Consider the following 27,969-nt stretch of genomic DNA (forward strand, 5'->3'; position numbering starts at 1 on the left):
AGGAGATTATGAGAACAGTATCTTATACAAAGTTTAGGACACGGTGTGTGTCATGGTCATGCAGGACCACCCAGTACCACAGACATCTCTGCTGGACAACAACCGGGTAGGGGTGAAGTGCGGTGGGACGGTGGAGTCAGGGATCAGTAAGGAAGGACTGAGCACCGCTTGTCTTGAAAAGCCAAACCCGGCTTAGATGTGTGGCTTTAGACATTTTCCGTGTCAGGTGGAGCTGGAAGCTTTCATGTCTGTGTTGCACTGGGCTGGACTGAGATACCACAGTTCTGTTTTTTTTTGTGCTGGCCCCTCTGTGGGCTTGAGATTCCACTGTGGATGCTGCTGGTTTATGGTGGGTCTGGGATGGTCTCTTAGTGGCCATCGTGCGGCGTCAACATTTCCTCTGCTCTTCGGTGCAACTCCAAAGCTGTGACCGTTGAGATGTCTTTGGGGAGTTCCGATTTCCTCCGCATCAACGGGCGTTCTCTGCGCTGGTCTTTTAGGATCTGAGCACACAGACAGAAGGATCAGTAACATCAGAACTAATGCACACTACAGCTCAATTCATGCCACTAAGCTTCTGTACAGCAGGCTGTCTGACAAGCTCAACAAGATATTAATCCCTGCAATCTGGCTACATAGTTACCTTTCGTTTGATACAGACTGATAAGCTCTACATTTCAAAGCTGAAACAGCTGATTAGTAAAGCAAGCTCATTTGTGCGTTTTTACCAACAATCTGCAGTTCACCGTATACGAGCGTTTTATGACCACTGTCCCCTGCTTCGAATCCATACAAGCGTGAAGATGCTTTCCCTTTGTACCAGTCCTACTCCCACATGATTTACACAAACAGGAGCATGCACACAGCTTAGAGGTTTTGTGCTGCTCAGTAGAGAACATTATTCTTTTTAGTGTTTGCAAATATTAGCAAAAGAACTGATGACAGAATGCATTAAGAGCTGCACTGATCGCAGACTGGGGACATCCTCATTCGTCTTGCTAATTCTGAAAACACTGGTGGCAGCAACAGTTGCACAGTAACCACTACAAAGTCCCCTGAAAGTGTTACATTTTAACAAGCGCCACACAGATATTTATGGACCTGAAAATGGTCCATTTATTTAAACCACATCCATCACAAAGATATTAGAAACACATCAAACTAGACGATAGTGTCAAAGAAACTGACATGTTGCATCAGAAAAATGTCACTATGCCTGAGCGGCACCATTTACTGTGGAAGCTTGTTTCTGCCACTGAACTTTCGAGGGTCGCAACGACAATGTGCCCTTGTTTGTTCTATCATCACAATATTTAAAACTTAAAACAGGTCATTCATCAAAGCTTGTGGCACATTTTTATGACACAGCTTATTCCCCACATATACAAGTATCCATATTAAATGCTGCACTGCACGCTGACCTGTGTGGCTTCCTCTTCTACGGTTCTCTTTAGCATGTTAACATCGTCTAGCAATGGCCCATCTGTCTCCATGTCCATCGGACTCCCTGATTCTACTGCGTCAACGTACATGAGAAACTGCAACACAGGAAGAGAAGGAAAGGTTAACCACAAAGAGCCACATTATAGACAGCCTTTGAGAAGTACTAACATAAGTATAACTTTTCTGACTGGCTTTAAGCCTCAGCTTTTGGTCAGCTTTTAGAAACATATTTTCCCACAATCCATCCTGTAACTTTCCATCTGTTGCTTCTACGCACAAAAAAAAAAAAAACAAGGGAACTTCTCTGGCTCAACTTATTTTTCTCAGAGTGCTTGTCAAAACACCAACTGATGTTCATCGCAAAAAACATCAAACTCTGCACGATTTGTTTGGTTACTGATGCAGCACCGAGATATGGTGCAAACCAATGAGAAGTCTGTCGCACTGTCAGAATTGCTAGATTACGCTTTCTCTGCTCACCTGTGGGTTTGCCTTTGCTAGATTCTCAATCTTCAGCCAAGCTTCTTCTCTCTCTTTCCATTTGGCTTTCTCCCTGACACAAAAAACAAACCAGACAAAATCATAAGAGACATCTTCAAACAGAAAAGATTTACTCAAAGATAAATGCATGCAAAAAAAAAGAACCAAAACTATTTCAAGTTAAGAAATTGCAGTTTATTTTGCATCTGCTTAGTCATCGTTTCCACTGCTAATGATGTTTAAACAATGTTTTCCATGACGTTTCCAACACTGTAGCTTGCAAGGAAACTATAGCGTGCCCTGTATAAATGGGTGTGATGTCCCCCCTGCATTACTTACTTGCTTTTTTCTGCCCTGAACTGCTGGGTGCAGTCGTCAAACAGTTTCTGGTTCATCTCCATGAAGAGTTTCAGAGCATTGTAGATCAACCCGTGGATCGTCCTGCACACACAGAGAGGTTACCACAGGTCACTTGGTTTGCTTACATACTATCCTCACAACCCTTCATCATAAAGATAAACAGCTAGACAGGAGTGAAGCCTCACTTGTTCCAGTGGGTTTTGGAATTACGGTAAAGGGCCGGGAACATGATGGGGAGGATCTTGGCAGCGTTGTCACTGATTAGGCTCATGATATACTCATTGTTCCAGTAGTACAGGGCTCGCTCTGCCACCTGACAACACAGTTTGTCACAGGGTCACACAAAAATGGCAAACACACACTATAAACTTGTCCAACTAACTAAAACGAGCATCAAAATAAACAGGGTTGTGGTTCAGACCTGAAAGTGCGGGCTTGACACACACTTGGCCAGCTGTCTGAAGAGGGGTTCCATGACTTTGACAAACTCTGAAGGCTCAATGACATCCAGGATCTCCTCCAGTTCGTTGAGGAACATGACTTCTTTTGGACTGTGGGTCTTTGGCCAATACTTTAACAAAGCCATTACCGTCTGCACACACAGACACACACACACGCAGGATACCAGGCTTATTAAAGAGGAAGCAGAATGTTTGGACAGCTGATTTTGTTCGACTATTAATCTGCTGATGGTGGATTAAAAGAAGCTTACATTACAAAAAGGATCAGTAAAAGCAGAGACAGACAACATATTCATAAAGCAGTGTAGCTGATTTTAAGCCCCACCCCCCCACCCCCATTAACTTTATGTAGCACTTTTACTCATGCAAGAACACAAAATCCAACACCTTCCTGCAGGTGTGTGAGCCTGTTTATTTCTGCTCTTGACCTTACCCACCATAAACAAACCGAAAACGCCATCTTGAGGAGTTTGAATGATGTGTGTTTGAGTTTGAGAGTCAATCAATAATATAAATGCCAAAAAACAATATTTAAAAAAAATAAATAAATAATTAATAAAACTTACCGGTTCTGTAAGGGTGCTATCCTTCTCTAAGAACTGTACCACACAGTAAGCCAGCTATGAAGAAAAAAAGAAGCAGCACATTTTTACTACTGACAAAAATTAGTGTCATAAATATGATATGGCATTATAAGAGGGAGACACTGCACTCAAATTCTGATTTAAAATCTACTGAATTAGACAACATGGAAGATGGCATGTAACAACAAAATACCGACCTGTGGGTGATACACACTAAGGGACTTCACTTTGTGCAAAGGCAGGAGGACTTTCAGCAGGAATATCTTGTGCTCTTCTTTCAATGGTAATGCAAATCCATTGATTATGCTATAATAAAGATCATTATTATTGAAAAAATTACTCTAGCTTACAATAATTCTGCATCCCATTATGAACCAGAAAAAAAGCTGCAAAAATCTTGAGCCACCCCTCATTTCTTCATATTTTACTTCCACTTGAAATTTTTAAAGTGGTCTTCAGTGATAGTTCTCCAGGTTTTCTGTAAACCTTTCAAAGGTTTTCTTTGGACACTGGCTGCCTTTTCACTCACTTTGAGTCCGGTCCTTGTACCTGACCATTCTCAGACGAATGAGATTATATATTAAGCCGTTTAACACTAATCTATGTATCATTCAACAATTTTTAAAAAAAAGACACCTACCCCAACAGATGAACCAGTGTTGTGTGTACACATAACAGACAACTTAGTAAAGAACTCATTTTAAACTGTATCTTTAGGCACTTTGGAACAAATGATGTGTTTTGTAGCAGGCTGCTAGTAACAATTTCTTTAGTTGAATATATGAAAAATGCCAAAAAGAACACAGTTTGACAAATATAAAAATAGTATTTTTGCACCAACAAGGTGATTCCCAAAGAGCCATAAGCTGAAAACCTATCGTGGTGTGTCCTTAACCCTATAACGCCAGGCGACCGTCGCTGAAGCGCCGGTTACTTGCCCTTACTAGCGGCGAACAGCTGGTTAAAACGCAGCGTATCAGCGCAGAGTCGGCTGGCCGGCTTCTTACCATAACTCCACAACCATCTGTCCTATCGGAAAAATTCTAACGGTTCCTGAAAGCTCAGAAACTGCACTTCACAGCCATACAGGGATATTACGGTATTTGTTGCCAAAGTCCACAAACGGCGGCACTTTTGAAGTACGCTGTGTCGCATTCGACACATTCTGAGGTATAAGGTTAAACAAGGAATTGAGGAAACTGGAGAAATTGAGGACAAAAGAAGACATGGCAGGCCTATTAACTATCTACAGCAGATGAACAGTATCTGAAAATCATGTCCTTACAAAATAGGAAAGAAAATGCAGCAAAGATTTGACGGGACTTGAGAAACACATCTGAACTCTCAGCTGATCCATCTACTGTTCACTGAAGAACCATCAAAAATGTTTTCAGTGGAAGGGCGGCTGTGAAGGGAAACATTGAGGAAAGGCTGAGGTGTGCAAAATTACACAAGAACTGAATTGAGAATCAGTGACAAGAGGTCTTATGGAGTGATGAAACACTGCCAATGCATTAAAGGCATACCTGGATAGAAAAAGCACAAAATGGAACATTATCAGTCATGGATTGGCCTCCCCAGAGCCCAGACCTCAACATTACTGAAGCAGTGTGGGATCATCCTGACAGGGAACAGAATAAAAGGCAGCCAACATCCAAAGAAGAGCTTTGAATGTCCTTCAAGAAGCCTGGAGAACTATTCCTGAAGAATACTTAAATGACAAGAGAGTTCAGGTTGTTCTGAAGAATAAAGGCAGTCATACCAAATATCGACTTTCAAGTTCATTAGAATTGTACAAACTCAGTTTTTGCCTTATACACTGTATTTCCATTTATATTTCCATTTTTCAATAAATCATTGCACCTATTTCTTATTTTCCTTGCAAACTATAAGAAGGGGGTGGCTCAACACTTTTGCAAAGTACTGTATGTAGTAACAATATTTCTTTTTAAAAAAAACGAACCTGTATTCTGAATAGCAGCAGCTTTAACAAGTTCTCATCTTAAAAATATCTTACCTGCCTAGTATTTCCAGTAGTTCTGCTATACCATTATGATGTTCAGTCTCATAAATGAACCTGAAAAATAGCAGGCACGAGTTAGTAATGGTGGTCATTTGACAAACCCACTCTCAAAAAGGGCCATTAAATTAGCTAACAAAAATACACACTCACCTATAAAATATGTTATTAATCTGTTTTCTAATGTACGCTCGCAGGCCCAGGAACTTGCCATAGATGCGATGTAGAGTGGTCTTTAAAAAATCTCTTTCCCTGGGGTCTTCACTGTCAAAAAGTTCTAAGAGCTGAAGAAGAAGAAAAAAAAAAGGTTACTGAGACATTAAAACTAAATGTAACAGAGTGCTAGATGGAAAGCTCTTTGAAATGGGCTTTTTATTCTTTTGCCATTCAAATACCATTACAGAAATGCATGCTCACATTAAACACGACTAAAGTTTCAAACAAACAGTGATGTCAGAGTATGTGCAAGTAATCCTTACAAGCCTAAAGCTGTAGACACTAAACTTGAGACAAACTTTGGTCTTGCATGATGTCTGGGAGAGGAGATAACCTTAACATGTTCTTTTCAGGCAACTGTGCTTTGACTGTGAGCACAGTTGCCTCACCCATATGCACAAATGAAGAGGAGCTAAAACAGCTTGTTTTAGGCAGTGGGTGAATGAAGGGGCTGGACCAAGCACTGGTTTCTGACTAAATAAGGATTATTTTATACTGTCAATAATGCAAAGTTAATCTAGCAGAGTCCAAGAATAAAAAAAAACATTGAGCTGGAAATGAGCGTCATAGCTCCTCTTTACAGAGAAAGAAACTGTACTCTAGCAGCATGCTCACCTGCAATACAAACCTCTGGTCAATATACTTTTTGGCTATGTTTGGTTGAAAGTCTGGTGACTCTAAGAACCGTAGGAAGAACTCATAGACGAGCTGCGGAAGATGAGCAAAGACTTGAAAACAACAGCAATAGATGAATAGGCTTTTTTCTGACTGAATCTTTGTGTGCGTTTGTTGTATGTACCTGTAGATGTGGCCATGCAGCTTCTAACGTGGGTTCATCTTCTTCTGGGTCAAACTCTGCACCAGTGGGGTTGGATGATGGTGGCAACGTCCTAAACATATTCACAGAAAACTAGGGAAAAAACAGAGACAGCTTAGCCACTTACTGACTAAGACCCATCACTGATGGGGGTATCCTCCCATGATTAATGAAAAGCAATATTGCCGACTATGCTCAATGATGAGTCATAGTCTGTACTATTTATGGCCATGAGTCATCCCTGATCAACATGTTAAGACAATGCTCAGCCAATCAGAAATTGACATCACAGGCTAATCAATTAGGTTGCAGCCTAGAACTGATGCTACTATAAAAAATAAATAGACTGGCTCTTCACCAAGAAATTCCAGTTTGTCACTAGCTAGCTACTGCCAGCTGTTCAGTGACCGAGGTCAGGTGCTAGATATGGGGAATCCCCACTTTCAGTCAATAATGGTGAAGCAGGTACACAGCACAATATGATTACATGATTAGGCTAAGCCAATCAGGCACGAGAGAGGCTGCGTGTCATTAGCATATATTATCATAGCATTAGCAGCCTAAACTCTTCCATGTTGTTCACTGTCCACTTCAGATAAATACATCCAAAGTGTACAAAGAGTGCTAAACATCCAGGAATATGAATATCATGTTGCATATCTTTGAAGAGTAAGGAACACATGCCAAATGTCATGGCTCAACTCAACTGGTGGTTTTGGAGTATACAGTGGAAAAGTAAAACCTCACAGACAGATGCCCAGATGGACAGCCGGTATGAGAAAAATATTGTCCCATTGTATTTTGCACGGGAGAATAAAAACTAAGAGATGTGTGCAGATAGGAGTTAAAGATGCCATGTTTCAAATCCTACATAAAAAAAAGAAATCCAGTGCACTCAAGGAAGCGGTGGCCTTTGTCCTTTTATTTATTTTTACCTAGGCCACCACTAACTTGTAATAACAAACACATGTTCAGTCACAAAAATCAGATCCATTAGAACTTATTATCCAAACTGGCTTTAAAAAAAAACAAGTCATTCTAAGTGTTTCTATATACATAAGAGTACAGAGCCTTTTTCAAAATGTTTAAAGAGAATATACACAAAATCCACAAATTATGAGAAGAGTACATCCCCTCCTTTTAATTTCCCGAGCCATTCAGGTTTGCAACCAGCTGAGAAATCAAAACCTGATAAGCACCGCCCCCAGCTCGGGAAGAGGCCCACCTTATTAAATTCCGAATGAGCAACTTCAGTGGCTAATGCTACCTTTAGCTTTGAGCGTACCCCTGCAGCCTACAGTTATGTCAAAATTGTAATGCTGTAATGTAATGGCTATCAAATATTACAAAAATCAATAAACAAGGACAAAGTGTGGGTTACTGTGTTTCACGTTGCTTTTTAATCATCCTTTACATCTGTTTGCTTCTCTCCTACACTCTGAGCCTCCGTCCTCTGCTTTTTAACATTTAATACATTTGGCTACAATGAATGTGTGGCCTTTACAGAATATTTGTGGAGTAGCTGTGCTGCAAAATGTATCTTTTGTTGCTACATCCACTGCACACTTTTGGCATACCAGGCAAAACAAAGCTTTGATTTTGGGATTAATGTATATGCATTACTTTAGACTCAGTATAGGGCTGTAAAATAGTTAAAGCTGCTAAAAATGTTATGGAAGGAATGATCTGTGGTGTATTTTGAGCTGAAACTTTAAATACACATCCTGCAAAGTGCAGTATCTCTTGTCGATAACGGCCTATTTCTGTGAAAAGCACAGACCCCAAACTGTGAAAATCTATTTTCCCTGTGAGACAGTACATTTCGACCAGAGGTCAAAACACTCTAATTTACCATCAGGTTATTATTCCAAGCAGAAATAATTTCTTACTTTCCAAAAAAACAATGAAACAACTATTGCAGTGCCATCCACATTTCTGTTTAAATAATCTCTCAATGCTTTAACACTGAGATGTCAAACATGCTCTGAAATACAGAGGCCTTACGGAAGAAAATAATGTGCACAGTTTTAACATAAGAATACAGTTTTTATTACCATGAAGGAGAATGTCGTGTCAGTCTCCATACTTTGATGATAAAAGCCATCAGTGGACTTCAAAGAGTCCTTGTCTTTAAGGGGCTACGGGACAGGCGCTGCCAGGAGTAAGAGTATATTTTTATGCTGATTTGACAGCTCCATTGCATTTTCTGCTGCAATGATCAAATAAAGCCCAGGCGAGGAGGATGGGGGGAAATTTGCACCTTGATCATCTGCAGTTTACCATGTGGCATTGAGGCAGGCCTTTGATTAACATCAAAGGCTTTTTAATTTGGCTTGGGAAAGCAAATCTGGCACCAGGAATACACTGAAACCACGACCTAAGAGGGACACCTTTCCAATCTACAGCAGGGGCTCAAAAACACAGACACTGACAACACCCTGATTAAATGAGCAGTTTCAGGCCTACGCAGGTAAGGTTTAAAAACAAATTAGGTTGCACAATAGGTTAACAATCTTTAGACAAATGCAAACAAGAGGCAAGTTGGGGGAAAACAAACAGATCACTTCATTGCATACAAATGTTTAAATTATCTTAAAAATTTGTGACAGGTTTATGTCACAGATTTTAGCTTTCAAACTTAAGTCACTGATGTTCATGTCTGTGAGCAAAGAACAACCGAAATAAAAACTAAAATGGGTCTAAAAACTGTAAATAATTCTGGCAGTAAAAACCACAAGATGTACTTTCCCTGCTGCAAAAATGAAACTGAAGAAAACGCATCAGTTTCCACACAAACAGGTACTAATGGAATTTAAAATCAAATCAAATGGCTCATCAAGGTCACATGTATTCCACAGAGCCTTCTGTCACAATTACAGCTTACACAACTTTACAGTAAGAGAAATGACACCTCACTAACATGAAATGCAGTAATTATAAATGAATACTGTTGACTTTATATAAGTGAATATTTTTAAACCTAAAGTACTAAAGCATCAATATTATAACCTTACCTATAGACCAATATAACAAGTACATCATAGGCCATAACGGCTTTTCATTTTCCTACTTAAGCGATTAAAAGCTTGCATTTGTTGGAAACACTAATGGCAGCATTTCCCCACATAAACTTGACTAGGCTGGGCCTCCCGGGTATGTTAGCATTTTTTACATTTTATTTGTTATTCTTTTATCCGTCTGAGACAATGTGATCCTTGAACCACTGATAAATCCCCTCACTCTTATTTTGTAAGTTAGGCTACATTTTGTGGCAACCTTTCAAGATGCAAAGTGCACACATACTGAGAGAACAAAAAAAAGTGGATTCATTTACTCATGTTTCAGGCTTGCTGAGTGATGCACACTACAGAGATGGCCACGTTCACTTCTCTAACTACTGCACAATTTAAACAGTCCTATTTTCTATTAGAGAACATTTGCCGGCTCAAAATAAAATAATATAAATGGCTGATATGAATGACAAATCCAAGCTTCTAGTTTCCACTGTTTACTGTAATACTGACCATGTGAACCACTTCTGGGTAGATGGGTTCAGTGATGACGTTCCTGTTGTGGGTGATGTACTCCACCATCTCGCTCAGCGCGGCGCGTTTCACCTCCTTCCATTTCAGGTCACTCAGCGGGTCTGAGACAAAATCGAAGAGGACGCAGCACTGACGCAACTTCTGGATGAACAGCTTCTCCTGCTCTGCAGGGGGAACATCTATGAAACAGAGAGGGATGAAAGGCTGGAATTAATAGGAGGTCTTCCATCCATCTTCCATCTTCACAAGGAAACACGTCACTGATTTTAACATCACACAGAGCATCAGTGAGGTGTAGCATACAAGACAGTAACAATGTTTGTCCCTCACACTAACGGAGCTAAAGAAACTGTAACTCTGTTAGTGAGACTGACAGGGTGACAGCTGACAGAACTGCCAATCACTCCATTTTGCAACCATATTTTGTTTTGCTGATACTGGATAAATTTATGTGAGGTTCTGTGAGCCATCATGAAGGACTTAAAGGTAATTGCAACATTTGCTTACTTATGAATTGATTTGACAGATCGCAAGGCATGTCTTTGAACAACATTCAGTTTAATGAACTAGTGCCTTGCCCATTCAAGACAGAAAAATTTGCAGTTTGTGTGTGTGTGTGTGCGCGCGCATGTCTGTCATTTATTTGATAGCTCAGTAAACACTGAAGATCCTGCTGAACAGTCTTTAATAATAGATACCCATATTTTGTGATTCTCCAGAGGAAACAACATTTTGACTTGCTGGCTCTATTCTGGACAAGACTGCATTGTTGCTTTTGATTTCACTGGAACTGGGAATTTGTGCACAGCGGCTCAGCTGTTTGCCTGTAGATAAGCATTTTGGTTGATAAAGCAGAATATATCAGCGTGGCACGTCACATGAAAATAATGAAGTTACCAGTGCCACATGCATCGACTGCACACAGCAGCTCTCTCTGTGCCACCAATGCACCCAATGATGAAAGCCTGCTGACAGCCAAATAACAAATCACAGCTGCTTAAAGAAACAACCAATCGAAGTAGAGCATCCCTCCAGCTGACGCACTCTAGCGCCAACTGTTGTGAAATCTTTTTGGCAAAAATAGGAAAACTGTTCATCCAAATGATTTCAAACTCAACTTTACACACATCCCGCCATATATGAGAGCAAAAATCAGTCCCTTCTACTTAATGAATTAATGACTGACATGGCACCACTACATCTACGATGCAAAAGATCTAAATCACCCTCTGGGAATATAGGGCCACACCTGTGTGTGTATTATTATTATTAACCTGCAATTAAAAAAAATTGCAGGAAGAGCGGTTACTTCAAGCTTCCAATCTGTGCCAGCTCACAAATACGTCAATGATTAATGTAAAGGATGAAAACATTTTTAGTCAACAAGTCAATTTACTGCATTCATAAAAAGGAAATAAGTTAGTGATAATAACAAAACCACTAAACACCATGCCAAAAATTATACTGTATTATATTTTATATCGTGTATTAAAATAGATCATAATTTAAATCAACTTTCATATGGTCTTATGGTTTTATTTTTGTTTTGTACTTTGGATTGCTTAGAGGGATCTTGAAGGGTTTTGCACAATGCATACATCAAGTTGTGCAACCACTGGAAGGTATGAAAGCATGCAAGGCTTTATAAACAAGAAAAAGAATTGAAGCTCTACTCCAAATCTACAGGTAACCATTTCAACAATTTTAGAAATAGCTATAATGTGTGCCCTCTCCTCAGCTCTTGTCAGTACTTAGGAAGCAGAGCTCCACATAAAGTGCAAAGTACTTGCAGCTTTTTTAGACAAAACCAGAAAGGACACCATTACTATAATCAGTCTATACAGCACTGAATAACCAGCAGTATTATACACACACTACTGTGACTGGTGCTTCACTGGGGCACAGCTATTTCACTACGGAAAATAACTACTTTCCTTTACAATTATCAAAATGTCACTAGCAGCCTGTAATAAATGACAAGAGCAAGAGAGAAGAAGCTTCTTCTGCGAATTAGCCTCCACTGATTCGATTTCCAAGCTCCAGAAAATACCTTGAAACCAAAAGAAGTGAACTGGTGCTCATTCATTTTCATCCACCACAGGGATTAGTGCCTTAAAACAGAATGTCACCTTATAAAACCTACCTATGGGGCAGCATTAATCTCTTCGTCACAGTCATGAGTCAGTCTCTTCCCCCATTAACAATCTGCATGTGTACCCTACATCACCATGGTGACCACAGGCAGACGGGACTTTGGACCAGGGGGTGACCACTGCTAATCAGAGATATATGTAGGCTGCTGCTGCTTGTACACTAGAATCAAGAGACTGCTGAATTGCTGATCACATCAGCTATGGCTGAACGATGTGTCAGCCAAATGCATCATGCAAAGCGTGAATAACTCCGTCACGGAGTAAAGAAAGTCAATCAGCAGTTTCTCTAACATTGAATAATCTCACGGATACATTCATAGACTTGCACTAACTTTCTTGAACACTTTGGAATAAAGAATCAAACAGTGCGGTGATCTGTGATTATATATTTAGAGTATTCTCTGTGCAGCCCTGTTTTGCATAAGTTGATACCAGACAAAATGTTAACAGCTGGCACCAATAAAATAGGTCAATTCTAAAAGATTCAGTAATGCAGGCAATGCTCACAGACTAGAACCTGAAACTGCGACTGACAGCACACCTCCACATTAGTCACAGTGGCAAAGCTGGAATTTAAAACAGCATGAAGCACAGCTGTCTAACTGCTACCTGTAAATCCCATAGGTTCTTTTAGGTAGAATACTTATTGGTTTTTGAATCTGTAATTCATTTGCTTTATAATTCCCCATCATAGTTAGAGTGGCGCAGCTTTCAAGTGACTCATCCTGATACTGTTGTTGCTTCCTTTCTTAGCTAATGTCTCCTCATGTGTTAATGTTGCTTGTTTGATGGTCTTTTCCTCACATTTATATATGGTTTTACAGACAGTCCATCATCAAGTTTTATGATGTTCCTTTTATATTTTACAAATAGTTAAACATGCCGTCAAGATATTTTGGAAAATTTAACAGATTTCAAGACATTTTTGAGTTTATATTCAGGTTTAAGACTTAGATTTGTCAGCAGATTTTCAGTCCTCATACCTAAACTACTCTCCACAAACAGGATCTAATTGAGCACATTAAAAGGGCAAACATCTGGCAAGCCTCTGAGCTTTTGCTACAGTATCCGTGGAGAACAGTAAAGGTGATCCATTTTACATTTCCGCGCAAGTTTAGATATGCTACAGAGAATTACACTCGCATTTTGTTTTGCTTTCTAAAAAGGTACAGTTTTTAACTATTAATCTGAGCTATATGCCATTTAAGGGTAAAACCTGCAACCACATTCTGTGTTTATTACGAATATTCAGCTTTTGCTCAAGTATATACACTGCATTTAAGAAATATTAAGCCTTGTTTGGACAGTGAAAAGGAATACTTGTCAAAGTAATAAAACAATGTCCTCCAAATGCATTCAAGCTAATAAAATTTTTTATTTTAAAACGTGAAGTTGATATAGTAGCACCTGTTTCACTATGAAATCTCTAAATTTTCACCACAGTACCTTTAAGATAAACGAGGACCACCTGTGTAAAATTAAGGCTTGCCAAGTTATCTGAGGTTTAGTACACCTGTATCTAGAAGGTTTGTGCCATTACTAACAAGCTGAGACACGGGCACACCCATGAGCACCTCAACTCATCAGACTTTGAGTGCCAAGAGGTCTACCAGCTCCTGTTACACAACAGCACTAGGTTTCTGAAACAGGCCTAAAATATTAAGAGACGTGCTGTGCAACTGCAGACTTCACACACAAGCGTCTCTGCATGGATCAGTGAATAACCTTTACTCATCTAAAAGCTCCAGCATGCAGACAGGAAACCAGCCATGAACACAAATTGCTTCTGAGCACAAATCTTGACTCAAAGATTTTGTGCTAATGAACATGAAAATAACTGATTAGTGAAGTGCTACTAATGGCAAATGTGTTGCGCATACCATCTGTCAATTCAGACACAGGATATCCGAAGCAGGGATGGGTGGCTTTATGCCATAACTAGCTTTAATTATCATTATGCATTGAAATGTTATGAGGCCATGTTAACACCCACATAAGCAACAACATGAAATCAACATCACTGTGATAGTAGCGAGGATATGTAATAATAGGCTGCATGTTAAACACACACTACCATCTGTATCAGTTACTGAACAAGCATGGATACCAAACAATATTTATAACCTATATATAAACATTATCCCTTATTTTGTTAGACTATAAACACAGTCAGAGGCACTTTTGGCATTTATCTAGAGACAGGTTCAGTTTCCTTTAAGTCCATCTGAAGCAACAGTAACTCAAAAGAACACTGGAGATACGACAACAAACAGCCTTTCAACTTGTTATTCACATTACACCAACACAATACAGATATATACAAACTAACAACAAGCTTTAACCTCACTTCCTATTACATCAATAGTCTTGATGGGGGAGGGGAGACTCAAAACTACCAATCTTTCTCACTCTCTTTCCCTCCCTCCCTAACTAAAGCTTTGCAGTGTCTTGGCAGAACCCTTCCTCGCTGACATACAAACACAATCACCTGCTTCCTCTTCCAAAAATCCTCCTGCCAACAACTAAAAAAAAACAACAAAAAAAACCCACTTTCACTCTCTTAAACTGACCTTCAGAAAAGTCAACATAAATATATAACAGCAATCTTTTTTCAGTCAAAATTACCAGCTGTGGCTGCTAAGCATTCATGCCCATCTCCTCTTTAAACAGACCAGTACACAGCAGCAGAAAAGATTTCCTATTCTCACCTCTAAAATGCATGAGGGCCACAGGCTGGAAAGGCCCATTGGAACTTGGTGCATCCAGAACCATCCCACCGGCAGCTCTAGTACATGCCAACATCAGTGAGCTGAGGCAAAAAACAGGGGAGAAGAGGGTAGCCCAGGCTAAGGCGAGGAGCCAGCCTCCATTTTAGCAAGAACACTCAGAGCAGAAAATGAAGCTCCCCTGCTGCTGGAGGGAACCAGCTAGTTAGTGATGTCATCCCACACAGAAGCAACCTGGTTGGCTGGCTGCAATCACATGGGCGTGCTGTCAGAATAAATAAACATGAGGAAAGAGATTGGCTGGTGGACAGAGGAGAAAGGGGTGGGCCAGATACTGTGATTGGGCCAAGAGCAGCTACATCTGTCAAAAGAGTTTTTAAAGCACAAACACGCCTGAATTCCATTTAACCGGTTTTGAAATAAACACAAATGGAAAAATAATACCATGAAGTGCAAATAACTCTACAACATGTGGGTTGCTTGTAAGAACCACAGGAGATAAAGAAAACTATTTTTCTCTTTCAGACTTTAAATATTTTGCACTGAACACCTTTTTGTATTTTGCTTTTGTATTTAGGTTTGTTGTTGGGAGTTAATCTTTAACACACACGAGTCAAGCTTGCATATCAATGGATGGCTTTAGTCTTACATTAAACATGCACGGCCACTTCACACTGGTCAGCAGCCCGAAGACCTTTTTATGTCTGTGGTCGTCTCCATGTGCATGCCAACTTTGTGCATATGTGTGTCTGTGTTTGCATGACAGATGGCTTTTCAGCAGCACAGCCTGAGCCCAGGTGTATGTGACAAGAGAAACAGGCAGGCAGGAAGTCTCAACGTGAGCAACACAGGATATGCATATGCAGAAAGCCACATTCTGTCTTAGCAGCACTGGGGACAAAAGCCTGCACTGTAAGGCTCTGCGGGCAAGTCAGTGATGCAAACAATTAAATGTAACAAAGTCACACTTCCAGTCACTGACATTTCACTGACAAATATAGTAACCACTGCACCCTTACAATGCAGGAGGCCTGGGTAAAACTGTGCATCAAAACACTAACACTGTTTTTTTGCATGCCGTGTGTGTCATCGTGCTCAGAGTACAGTAGGCACATACAGACAAGGTGCCGAAACAGTGATTCAGCTAAAGTCACAAACATCTCTATGCATGAAGCAAACCCACACAAATTAAATGCAGAAGGGCGTGAATTAAACAGAGTATAGTGACATATATAGTCCAAAATTTGCAATATGCTAACATTTCCTGCATTCAAAACCACTGAGGGGAAAGTCTTATACAAAATGATTTTGCTTTGCCCATTATGATTAACATTTCATAACTGAAGCTGTCGCAAAACAGGCACTCCACAAACATTTTCGATTAAAATGTGTGTGGCACACTAGCCTTTTGCATTTTCTTCACAAAAAAAGGGACATTATTTTTCAGCTTATGATTGCTGTCATTTCAGAGATTGGCAGCATTAGCCAAGACTACAGAAAACTGGCAGAGCAACTATAGTAAGGAAACAGGTTTGTGTTTTCTACGTACAATTTCTGCATAACACACAAAGATGCAAGAACTTAACTTACACTTGATTGCGTAAGTCTATGCATTTTTGTCCTTTCTCGTGCAAAATAATTAATCATTTTTTGATAATAATGCTGCTTTTTTTTGTAATTATAAGTAACTAAAGGCTTTGGTTAAGCTAAAAATACATTTTTACACAAAGCTGTTTTGGAAATTTCACAGTCCAGCACAGGTGGTGTTGGTGTGGTTCGAGTCGGGCTGTTTGTTCTTACAGGCTTCTGGTACTGCTCCTGCTAAACAGACTTGAGCTTGTATACATGTTTGTCTGCAAGTTAAAGAATGTAAAGTCTTACACTAAAATACACCACACAAAATGGGAATGACTACACCCCTAACATAATGATCAAGTCACAAAGAGTAACTAACATCCAGTCTAGCTGGTCCTACTATATACAATAGTGGAGTATTTCAGCTGCAGGGACTAGTCTGAGCATATAAAGGCCTCTTTCTTGCCATTTTGTTCCAAAGGCATGGTGCAGTCTCCCATCTGTAGATCTGCTGTTCTGACCATGACAAGACAACGCTGGACACACCCACTTGTTACACATACTCCCCAAAATGGCATATGAACTTTGGCATATGAATTCACCAAGCTCGAGCTTTCTGCTGTGTCTGTGCCATTTTGGCTTTTGAACGCAAGTGAACTTATGAGATGGAGCGTGTGCTTGTGCTATAGCAGAGCTTTTCCTAAACTTATCATTGATATCAGGAGGAGTGAAATACACAGCAGAGTCGTTCATTTGCAGGTCTGCTGATCCCCAGTGTCATGGTCCTCTGTAAGAGCTTAAGGCTCGGATCTATTTGGAGAAACAGACCGATCGACACAGCTGAAGACACAGGCTCTTTCAACAGTAGCTGAACTTAATTGTCCCCTTAAGCAGCTTCCAATGATAGAAACATCTTTATCGAGATCCAAGCTAAATTTGGTTTCACTTAGGCTTACACACACACACACATGAATCACAAAGGGATGATACATGTTCATTTGTATTAGTCACATTAGAAGCCATTATATTAAGAAACAAAGCTCAGATTCACTGCTTGTGCCATTAAAAATGTTGCACAAGTGGAAAACACCTGTGGCTGTATGACTGCAAGCTAATTACACTGAGATCACCTTCAGTGTTACTGCTTAAACTTGTTAACTTGAGGAATGTGTTGTAATAATATAGAAACACATTCAACAGGTTTTAAATTTAAAAATTTCACATTTTTCGACCTTCAAATTTAGTAACCTGGCCTGTGTGTGTAAATTAATTCAATATTTACTATAAATAAAAGAATACCTATTCAGATTCGGTCTCATCTTTTTTTAGTAGTTAGTTTAGTTGTTTAAATACAGCAACATGCCTGATTCTTTGACTTCTTTTTACTAAACAGGCCTTTTCTAGAAGCAACGTTGAAGAGTGCAGTCATGCAAAAGCAGTGCAAGGCTTGAACAGCTTTAACAGCATGATCACTGCTACTGACTTTTTCGTATTATTAGTCATATGAAATGTCTGACCAGGGATGTTTCTCTCATGGGGCCTCTTCCATTCCCACATGTACACAAAGTTAAGGAAATCCTTCCTTCAAATCTGACTTGGCTTTCAGTGTGCTGCACTAAGTATATTTAAAAATAAAAAGTGACCGCATGACTTGCAGGGGGACGTCCCCCAAAAGCAGTCTACCTGTAGGAAATAACACATTGGTTTTACACGTATTAAAGAAATAGCGCTGTAAAAAGTGTACAATAACTGTCATGCAATATTACATAAGAGTCTCTGTAGTAAATGACGTAAACATGTAGAGTTGCAACATTAAAATTACTTCCTGAAAGCTTCAGGATTTCATTAAGACAACCACAGAAGAAGTGGCATTTCTATTTTTCATACAAATAAAACTTGACTGACCTACCCTTTAGTAGTTTGATTAGACTTGTGCTTTTTGATAATAGCAAGTGACACCTGCTAAACAACTGTATTATAGGTAGCACTCGCACAGAGATAAGCTTAAAAAGCATATTTAGTTTTGCAAAGTTGCAGTAAACCTTAATATTGTTACTGTCTTCATGCATTTGCTGTAATTTTCCTGTTTCTCACTGTTGGCTCAGCATTCATCTGTCTGTGGTAGTGTGTGGAGGAATCCTTAATAAAAACATCACTGCTGACCCTATAACCTCTGTCTTCTTGTTTACCATTTATCCCTCAAAACAAAGGTGACTATATACTGAAGAAGTCAAACATTATGACCAACCCTGCCTTGTAAGCTGCTGGTACGCAGTGTGCCACAAAAAATTTAAAAAGGCTCCAGCCCCCTGAGGCATGAACCTCTGAAAGTACCCCGTGATATCTGGCACCAGCAGATTCCTTCAATCCTGTAAATTGTCAATTGCACTACAGCTTATTAAACTTGTGCCAATCCACTGTCCCCAGCTGTCCCCAGTCCAGGATTTGTCATTCATGTCCACTGTGGCTTCAACGTATTAGAACACCGGCTACTAATGCTGAAGAGCGCATGTTTTGGAAAACTGTGCACCCTTCTGACTAACAGTTCTAATCATATGACTCATATCAGACAACTAATAATCCACTACTAACTCTGTTCAACAGGGCAAACACAATTACACACAACAACTTGTGCAGCATTAACTAGTAACTAATAACTACACATTTATAAAGCACCAGAAATTCTACAAAATAACTTGAGACCAAGAAAGCAGCTGTGTCTGCTGCTTGGAAGTTTTTCAGTTTTAAAAATAAAAATAATACTACATTATATACCCTGTAACCACAAAAATCTCAAAATATACCATCATAAACCTTTTTGCTCATGCTGCTCACTATTGTTTTAGTTGTTGTTTTTCCTTTTTGTACCAGGGAAACATTTAAATCCTCATAAAAAATTTTTTAAAAAAGCCTTAATCATTGATCCCCACCTTACATCATCGTCGAACATTTAGCCAGTACAAAGCTCGTGTGATCATGTGACAACAGGTAAACACCTGTACTGCCATCTGCAGATGCCATTCTAGCTGCCAAAAGATTGACAAGGCCAATGTTTATCAATGCTCATCTTAAGCCAAACGATCAGTGCATCTATAGTTCATACAGGGGGCATTCAAGCCTGGCTGATTCCAAGATGTGTTTGACCCGGGTATTCACCCTTGTCGTTGTCTGTCAGGTTTTACGCCACACTATTTCGCTCTCATCCGACTGTTTACTTACAGTCAACATATTCCAGACTTGGCATGAGCCACTGTTGTTGGCAAGCTAATAAACACAAGTGCTCAAATTGGGTCATTATTTCGTTTTGTTGTTGTCCTAAGTCTTTTTCTGATGTCCTTTCGTTTAAGTGTTTTATTTTTCTTTTGGATATCTTTTTGGCATCTTGTACAATGTCTGCATATCTGAGGTCTAACTCTTAGTTAGATATGTGAAAATGCCCCTTAAGACAGTTTCACATTATAATGGAACAATGGGAAATTCTGCATTTTTGTTAACCATCATCTCCCAGTAAATTTCAAAGTATACTGCGTGAACTAAGCCCTCATTATAAAATTTCAAATTAAAAAGTTTTATTAAGCCCTGGCTTTAACTTCCATCTTTTTTAAACTAATAACTCAGGTTATAATTTGACACCTTAGCCACAAGGTGGCAGCAAACCCTGTGACACAGAAGCTCCATGCAGGAGAGCTGCTGCTTTAAAAGAGAACCCATACAGAGGGAGCAACTGTTGTTCTCTGCTTTTTGGCATATGTAACACTTGGAATGAGACAAAGAAACAGGAATTAATCTCCTGTTTACTTGCCTCAGTCAGACAGATCTCTAGCTAAACATTATGCAAAACACAAAAACACAAGTTTAGATTTGTGTATTTTTTTGTCTTATAAAATCTACACACATACAGCAGCTCACCACATCAGGTTTCAATAGCAATCAAACCATCATCCAAACAAATGTTAAAAAAAATTTTGAACTCTCCAGTTAAAGAAAAGCACACATGATTTTGAGTTAAGTTCATGGGAAAGACCCGTTCTGGTCAGGGTTTTTACTCTCGCCTCAACTTTGCGGCTCTGCAGGACAGGCTCACAGACATGTGTTTCCATCAGGAGGTGGTGAACATGCCTGGAATGAAAACAGGCCAAGCGAGGAGCCTGTTTGGACAGGACTAAGTGATAACATCTACTTGGCCACTGTGGGATAATGTTTTGCAGAATGTTATCAAAGCTCTCACTGGGGTGTGGGAAGTGAGCGGGCTGTATCAGAAATGAAGTTGTGCTTACTGGTTTCTTCACACAGTACAAGGGTAAATGGTGAATTAAGATAAAGACAAGTATTTTTTTTTTTTAATGACAGAACAAAAAGACAACGAACAATTAAAGGTCAACAATCATGTTGCCATCTTAGGAAACCCAACTTTGTTCTGCTAGCCAAGTCTTTCAAAGAGCGAAATAACATTTGTAAATCCTCCCTGAGGAAGAACGCTGCCTTTGCTCTAGTGTGTGGTTGCAAGACTCGCACTGCAAGGTGAATATTCAGAAAGGAATGACTGAAGAAGAAAAATAAAACAAAAGCACTCTTTTCTACACTTACAGTATCAGTGCCAGAATGTCCACAACATCAAGTGATGCGTGTCTGCCAGGCAGACTCAGCACAGAAAAATATCATTTACCAAATACAGACTTGTGTGCAAGAGCCCTTATAAACCAGCAAGATTGCATTCACCACAACTGAGGGTTACAACAGTTCCATAAACTTTACACTGCTGTTGCATCAACTGTAAATAACATAAGAATCCAGGAAATATCTGTCCCTGAAAGGAGATGGACAATTCGCCCTACCCTCTCTGAAACTGCCGGGCACATTTCCAATGTCCCAACTTTGTTTCACTTACTGAACAGAATAGTCATCTGGGGACCACTAAACCTCATCTTTCCTACGAGGTTCCCCTTTTTTCTGAGTCTGACCATTTAGAAAGAAACTTCCTACAGTGTAAATAAGTCTTGCTGTGGCTTTGCCGTGATGAGTTGTAAAATATTTTTTAAAGTTAAATTGCATGGTTATTTAACAGCCAACCGTGCCTAAAGCACACCACCGTGTTAGGTAATTATAATTAAAGTACTGAGAAATTGTGCAGTCATGTATGCATACACAGAACAATGGTGACATGTGATATTTACTGTGCCACAGCAGCGTACACGCATTGCTTTTGCATCTAGCACTGAGCTTGGACATTAAACTAAATATCAATATACATCTGTAAAGTCTATGTTGAAATAAAGGAGGAGGAACAGTAGTAGCTGGCAGACATTTCTTATCTGGTCACTGGCAACATTCGGAAACACAAGGACCATGGAATTAAGGCTTTATCTCTGGATTACCACTAAATATAGATGCTTGGGTTAAATCCAGCACAAAATCCATGCCATGTATGTCCTCTGTTTGTTTCCACGTATTGCGTAATGTCATGTTCTGCCTGGTATTAAAATGAGGGTGATGCAGCACGGGATGCTAGTGCACACTTCTGTGGGGAAGGAGTGACTAAATAATTGAGAATGCGCTTGTTAGTGCACATTTCTGAGAGGCTTGCACTTATCCATTTCTAGATTTGATGTTTTTCTCGCCACCTGCCGCCTTTGGTTGATTTCATTCTTGACTTCTGTGCAAAAACCTTCCAGTGTGAAAACATTACCTAAACTCACTTCTGTATAAATATATCATATATGCAATTTCTCCCAATCTAGAGCACTGAGTAGCTTATTGTGTGATTAGATAAAATGGATTTCAGGGTGTCACACAGGTAAATACCTTTAAAAGCAGGAAGTTTCTGCAGCTCCCTGTTGTTGCTCAAGCTGAAGCGAGAGGAGCTCTGTCTCTTGTCCTTTTTGACAGGTGTCTGGGTACCTGGCTGCTTCCCCTTTAGCAGCTGAGTAGTAGGAGGAACACTATTACTAGTCTTCCTGTTAGAGCTCTGCTGAAACAAGAGAAAACCCACATTAGTTATACAGATGTAAAAACCAGCACATGCTGAACAAAAGTGCATATATACAATGTGGAAGAGTCTAATCTAATAAATAAATCTAATAAAAATGCATGCAGCCACTAGCCAAGCAGCATGACTGGTACTTTTAATTATAGATACTGTGTTACCATTGACTTGACAAAGTGGACTTTGATATTATGTAACTAAGCTCATAAAAAAAAAAATTACTACAATAGCGCATGAATCTGGAAACTTATCCAATTCAAAAGTACAACTATTATGTTTTTCCTGTCTACTCATCAAGCTGTGCATCTTATAACGTTAACCAACAGAACAATTTGTAGGGCTGGATTTCATCCTAAAACTGGGATCACCTGAATGGTCCAGCCATGTTTATCAACATTCACCTGATGCAGCTGTGGAGCTGTGTCAGTCTGAGTCACAGGGGATTTATCAAATTCACTTAAGACCCAGCTAAAGTTGGCCACAGTCTGAGCCACACTTCAAGATAGACAGTCTGTGCCACTAGAAAGCTGCTGTGTGAAGTGGAAAATGCCACTGAGCTGACCTCTGCTTTAAACTAGATTACATATTAATGCACCACAAAGCTTGGAATTAACTCATGCAAATATATTAAGCTAAAGTGGAAACATCTGTCATCTATGGTTTTTGCAAGTAATGCTTTAAAATGTCCCTCTTTAGTTATGCTAGTTAATAACAAACCAAATGAAACCTTTGTATATATTATATAACAGCCTTTACTGTTATGCACTTCTGGTTGACAGAGTATATGGGGGGAAAAAAAAGGAAGGGTGGGGGATGGTGACAACAGCTTGCAGCCCAGCGATTTTAATTTGACACAAGGTTGGTGCGTTAGCAGATCCAATACACGGCTGCGGACACACAATCTGGAGGAGACTGAAACAATCAGCTTGAGGGAAAAAAAATGATTTCAGTAGGTCAAAGAGAGAGTAATGTTTGCAATCCTTAAATTGGCATTAAGGCAGAGGGTTTAAAATATATGGTATAGGGACTGGTAACTACATAAAGTTTTGAAATAGATAATTTCATTAAAGGTTTATAACTAACAAGTGTGGATTTATAAAAGAGAATAAACTGGACTGTGCATATAACAAGGCAATGAAATAGTGTTTCCCACAGATTTACATTGTACAGACATGGCCAAAAGTTTTGACAGTGGTACAAAGTTTGCATTTCATACAGTTTGATGCATCAGTTTATATTTAATTTTTTTTTTTTTACATGTTTCTATAATATAGTGAAAAACAATCATGATAAGTGCCAAAGACTTACAGTATATTGTCAGTGTGGCATGCTGGATATCAGTTTCTAGGCCAAATCCAGAAGCTCTTTGCAATTCATGAATATGCATCTGATCACGTGGAACAATAATATAGAGCACGTGTTTTTTACTACCATAAAAACTGAAGCTGCAAATTATATGTAACACAAAATCTGCCATGACAGTAATTTGTGTGTATGTGTGCATTTGTGGTCCACATGTAAATCAGTCACTTTTGGTTTTGTTCTCCTGAAAAGGATGAAAAAATAATGTTAAAATGAGTCAAGTGTACTAGGGCACACTTTAAAAGCCCTCCCCACCTCAGCTCAGTCCATCTGTGAGGACCACTGAAATACAAACTGGTTTAAGAACACTAATCTGCGGAGAGGAGGACTACCTCTTGCTTTTCAGGCAGGACAAACTACTGTCAGCTGTCATACAGCACACAAAATAAGCGCATTAAAATGTTTGCTGGCAGCATGGTGGCGCAGTGGTTAGCACTGCTGCCTCACAGTTAGAATAACATCTGGAAGGCCTGGGTTCGATTCCACCTCTGTGTGGAGTTTGCATGTTCTCCCCATGCTTGCGTGGGTTTCCTCCGGGTACTCCGGTTTCCTCCCACATTCCAAAGACATGCACTTACTGGGGTTAGGTTAATTGGCTAATCTAAATTGCCCATAGGTGTGACTGAGCGCGTGAATGTGAGTGTGAAAGGTTGTCTGTAACTCTGTGTTGGCCCTGCAACAGGCTGGCGACCTGTTCAGGGTGTACCCTGCCTCTCGCCCTATGACAGCTGGGATAGGCTCCAGCCCCCCCCGCGACCCTGAACAGGATGTGCGGAAGCGAATGGCTGGATGGATGGAAAATGTTTGCCATCCTTCGAAAAAATAAAAAGCCTCCAGTTGTTTGAAGAATGAAGGAAGAAAGATCTTCCTTATCTTCCTTTGCTCTACGTGGAAGCTCCTACCCACAAACGCACAGTGAAACAGAAAGCAGAGAAGAAAATCTGTCACATTGAGCCTGAACTGAACTTGTGCACATAAAATAGGTAAACACTGAACACTGATTAAACCATGCTGTGCACCTGGTCCCACTGAATGCCCTCATATCTTTTTACAAGCACAGTGTATGACTGTTTAGCGCGATAATGTGATGCAATAATTCACATCAGATGCCAGTGCTGCAGACAGTCCAACTCAGTGTTGAACAATCTGTTATTCAGGCCAAAGATACATTTTTCCAGATGTGCACTGATCCAGATGTAAGCAAAAACGTTTAAGGCAAGTCACAACACAGAACTCTTCTAAGGCGTTTTATTATTGTACATCACAGATCACTACATTAGCAGCAAGTGGTTTTTGAATAGCAATTCTGTTTTAGCAAAATGTGTGTTTTGAAGTAAAACCTGCTGCTTAAAGCCACAGTATGACAGGCCAACTATCTAATTATTCAAGACACTTTACTGTCATTATGCAAGCATAACACTCCCTCACATAGTGCATAAAAAACTTAAATAGCATAAATATACTGATATAAATAGAAATACAACATACAATATATAAATACAATTTACTGACATGTATTAAAAAGTTTGGGTGAAATACTGATAAACTCAGCTGTGCTCAACACTGATGTTAACTACAGGGTACAGCAGGGTATCAACAAAAGGCAGCATGAGTCACGTGAAGGGGGAAATTATTCGGATATTGCCCAATTTCTGTCAGCGAATGCTCCACTTACCAACCCATCAAAGAGCCAAGGCTTTCCTATGAGATTCTGATTTTAGAGTTCAGTCATTATTCCCCTGTTACTGGCTCTAATACATCTGACATTTTTCACACATAGACCAGCTTTATGTGTGATATACACCCCTGCATAGGTCATTGATGAGACACAATGTAGTGCGAGCTCATTGCAGTTTTTTGGTCACAAGATTCTTATTTTGTGACAAATACTTGGATTTTTGATTGAGATTTTGAAATGGGATAGCCATCACAAGTAGTGCATAGGGCGGGCGAGAGATCGACCAGCGGGAGGGGGAGAGAGAGAGAGAGAGAGAGGAAGAGAGAGAGAGAGAGAGGAAGAGAGAGAGAGAGAGAGAGAGAGAGAGAGAGAAGAGAGAGAGGAAAGAGAGAGAGGAAAGAGAGAGAGGAAGAGAGAGAGAGAGAGAGGAAAGAGAGAGAGGAAAGAGAGAGAGAGAGAGAGAGAGAGAGCGAGAAGAGAGAGAGTAGAGAGAGAGAGGAGAGGAGAGAGAGAGATAGAGAGAGATAGGAAGAGAGAGAGGAATAGAGAGAGAGAGAGAGAGAGAAGATATAGAGAGAGAGAGAGAGAGAGAGAAGAGAGAGGAAGAGAGAGAGAGAGTAGTAGAGAGGAAGGAGAGTAGGAGAGAGAAGAGAGAAGAGCTAGGAAGAGATAGGAAGAGATGAGAGTATATGAGATGAGAGAGAGAGGAATATAGCGAGAGAGTATATAGAGAGCTAATAGAGGAGGAAGATATATGAGTATTATATATATAGATAGAGATATGATATATATATATAGGGATAGGATAGATTATATATATAGTAGATTAATGATTATATAGTATATGATATATATATCGATATATATATATATATATTATATATATAATCATATATATATATATATATATATATATATATACGGTGTTAATGTGACTTAGGCCACTACAACAAACTTTTTGCCTTGATGAGTTCAAACAATCAGGCCTAACACAGAATAAGCTTTTCTTGTGCCACTCCACTGAATGCATACCTGCTTATATGTGACAAATATACAAATTCTCCAAAAATACATAATATTGGCATTATGGATAGAAGAGTCTATTGTGGTGTATTTAATTATTTTGAACAGGAACTTTAGGAATCAAAGCCACAATTGAAATTGTAATGTACATAAAACTGAATCTATAACAAGTCAATAAACATTAAAAAAAGTTTTACCATGTTCCATTCATTTTTTCCACTATACTCAAGAGTAGCCTCTTGAAGACATGAGCTTATCTCATTTGAGAACTATCATGTATATTAACTCTAGTTACAAGTAGATTCACCCATACTGGAGACCACTATCATAGAGTAGCAATCCAATTATAGTGTAATGCTCCTCTTAGAAAGCTGGTTTCACTAAATTCTGATTCATTTTAAATGACATGGAGGGAACTACATTAGGTGGAAAAGTTTATGCCTGACTGTTATCTAAAGGATATTTTTCTTTAGTTTTACGTATATCATTTCCAACATTTCTATTTTCTTTATCTAATGTATATGTGTAAAGAGGTTTTGTGTATTTCGCTGTGTGCATGGTGTGTGTTATTGTGCTCAGTTGCTCCTTCTCTTGGACAGGGCACTATCATGAAGGAAATCTGACATCTCAAGAGTTCAATTTTGCTGGTTAAATAAAGTTTAAATAAAAATACAGTTATCAGAACATTTGAACTTCCATATGTGCTCAGGCTGGTTTCCTTGTTAGCCTACCTCATGCTCTGAATTTTCCTGTCCTCCACTCTTCCCCACTTTGCCAGACTTGGGAGACTCCTGCAAAAACATTTTAAATTAAAAGATTAAAAACTTGATTTAATTGAGTGAAGTTGATACTGGTTAACCGGTCTAACAACATCAGGTGAATGCAATCAGTGAATGCCGCCTTGCACAAATCCAAGCTAAATATAGCACGCCTGCCCACCCAGTCTCGCACTTCTGTTTGAACACACTGTAAAGTCTGCTGCTAGCCAGCTAACGTTACACGACTCTGGTTTTCAGCTTCTTAAAGTCCTTATAGTTACACCAAAATAACACATATATGCATTGTAAGTATCACTTTAAAATGGTGTGCTCTATTAACGTAAAACAGCACAACGTACCAAGCGTTAACATGATGGCAGGATAGCGGCTAGCAGGTAATGATTGCAGACTGGCTAACGTTTATGTGATGGGACACTGCGCTGGTAGCTAAATGTCGTATTATGAACCCGGGATATTATCAATAAATGCACTGAAATACAATTCGTGCAAAGTTTATTCACTATCGGCACGGCCTATTGGCTTTTCTCCAACTCACCTTATCTTTTTTCGTTTTATTCGGCATTGTACAAGCGTAACCGCCCTTGCTCCCCTCACAGATACTCCACAACCAAAACCCCGACAACTCTCAGGGCAGCACACTGCAAGGCGGTTCAGTCTGCCCTCACGCTGTGATTGGCTGCTCTCTGTCAGCTGACTCTAGTGTGTCAACGCTAACACGTTGGGCAGTATAAAGACAGCGGATACGTCCCCTGCCGGTGACAGGA

At 39.6% G+C, this 27,969-nt stretch overlaps 1 protein-coding gene across 3 annotated transcripts; it reads right to left on the bottom strand.

Moving 5' to 3' along the window:
- On the bottom strand, positions 1 to 27,865 carry ppp2r5cb (protein phosphatase 2, regulatory subunit B', gamma b). 3 transcript variants are annotated; one of them, XM_030721128.1, is made up of 16 exons: positions 27,741 to 27,865; positions 27,158 to 27,217; positions 22,183 to 22,345; positions 9,906 to 10,105; positions 6,364 to 6,474; positions 6,180 to 6,272; positions 5,502 to 5,632; positions 5,346 to 5,405; positions 3,526 to 3,634; positions 3,311 to 3,364; positions 2,705 to 2,875; positions 2,469 to 2,596; positions 2,263 to 2,364; positions 1,924 to 1,996; positions 1,422 to 1,538; positions 1 to 503 (listed from the first exon to the last, which is right to left on the bottom strand). In XM_030721128.1, exons 1-16 carry the CDS (start codon positions 27,765 to 27,767, stop codon positions 369 to 371), a joined length of 1,734 nt encoding a protein of 577 aa, XP_030576988.1. In that variant the 5' UTR covers positions 27,768 to 27,865; the 3' UTR covers positions 1 to 368. The 3 variants fall into 3 exon arrangements, with proteins under 3 accessions (XP_030576988.1, XP_030576987.1, XP_030576989.1); XM_030721127.1 differs by having other exon boundaries at positions 22,183 to 22,348; XM_030721129.1 differs by lacking the exons at positions 22,183 to 22,345; positions 27,158 to 27,217; positions 27,741 to 27,865 and adding an exon at positions 14,788 to 14,968.
- Between the last annotated feature and the right edge of the window lie 104 nt (positions 27,866 to 27,969).

The sequence above is a fragment of the Archocentrus centrarchus genome, chromosome 24 (assembly GCF_007364275.1).
Source record: "Archocentrus centrarchus isolate MPI-CPG fArcCen1 chromosome 24, fArcCen1, whole genome shotgun sequence".
NCBI lineage: Eukaryota > Metazoa > Chordata > Actinopteri > Cichliformes > Cichlidae > Archocentrus > Archocentrus centrarchus.

Excerpts from the sequence above, each read along its gene's own strand:
- ppp2r5cb (XM_030721127.1), bottom strand. The coding sequence starts at position 27,767 with ATGCCGAATAAAACGAAAAAAGATAAG. Across the intron at positions 6,273-6,363 it reads CTGCATGGCCACATCTACAG|CTCGTCTATGAGTTCTTCCT; the intron begins GTACATACAACA and ends CATCTTCCGCAG. Across the intron at positions 1,997-2,262 it reads TTCAGGGCAGAAAAAAGCAA|GGAGAAAGCCAAATGGAAAG; the intron begins GTAAGTAATGCA and ends TTTTTGTGTCAG.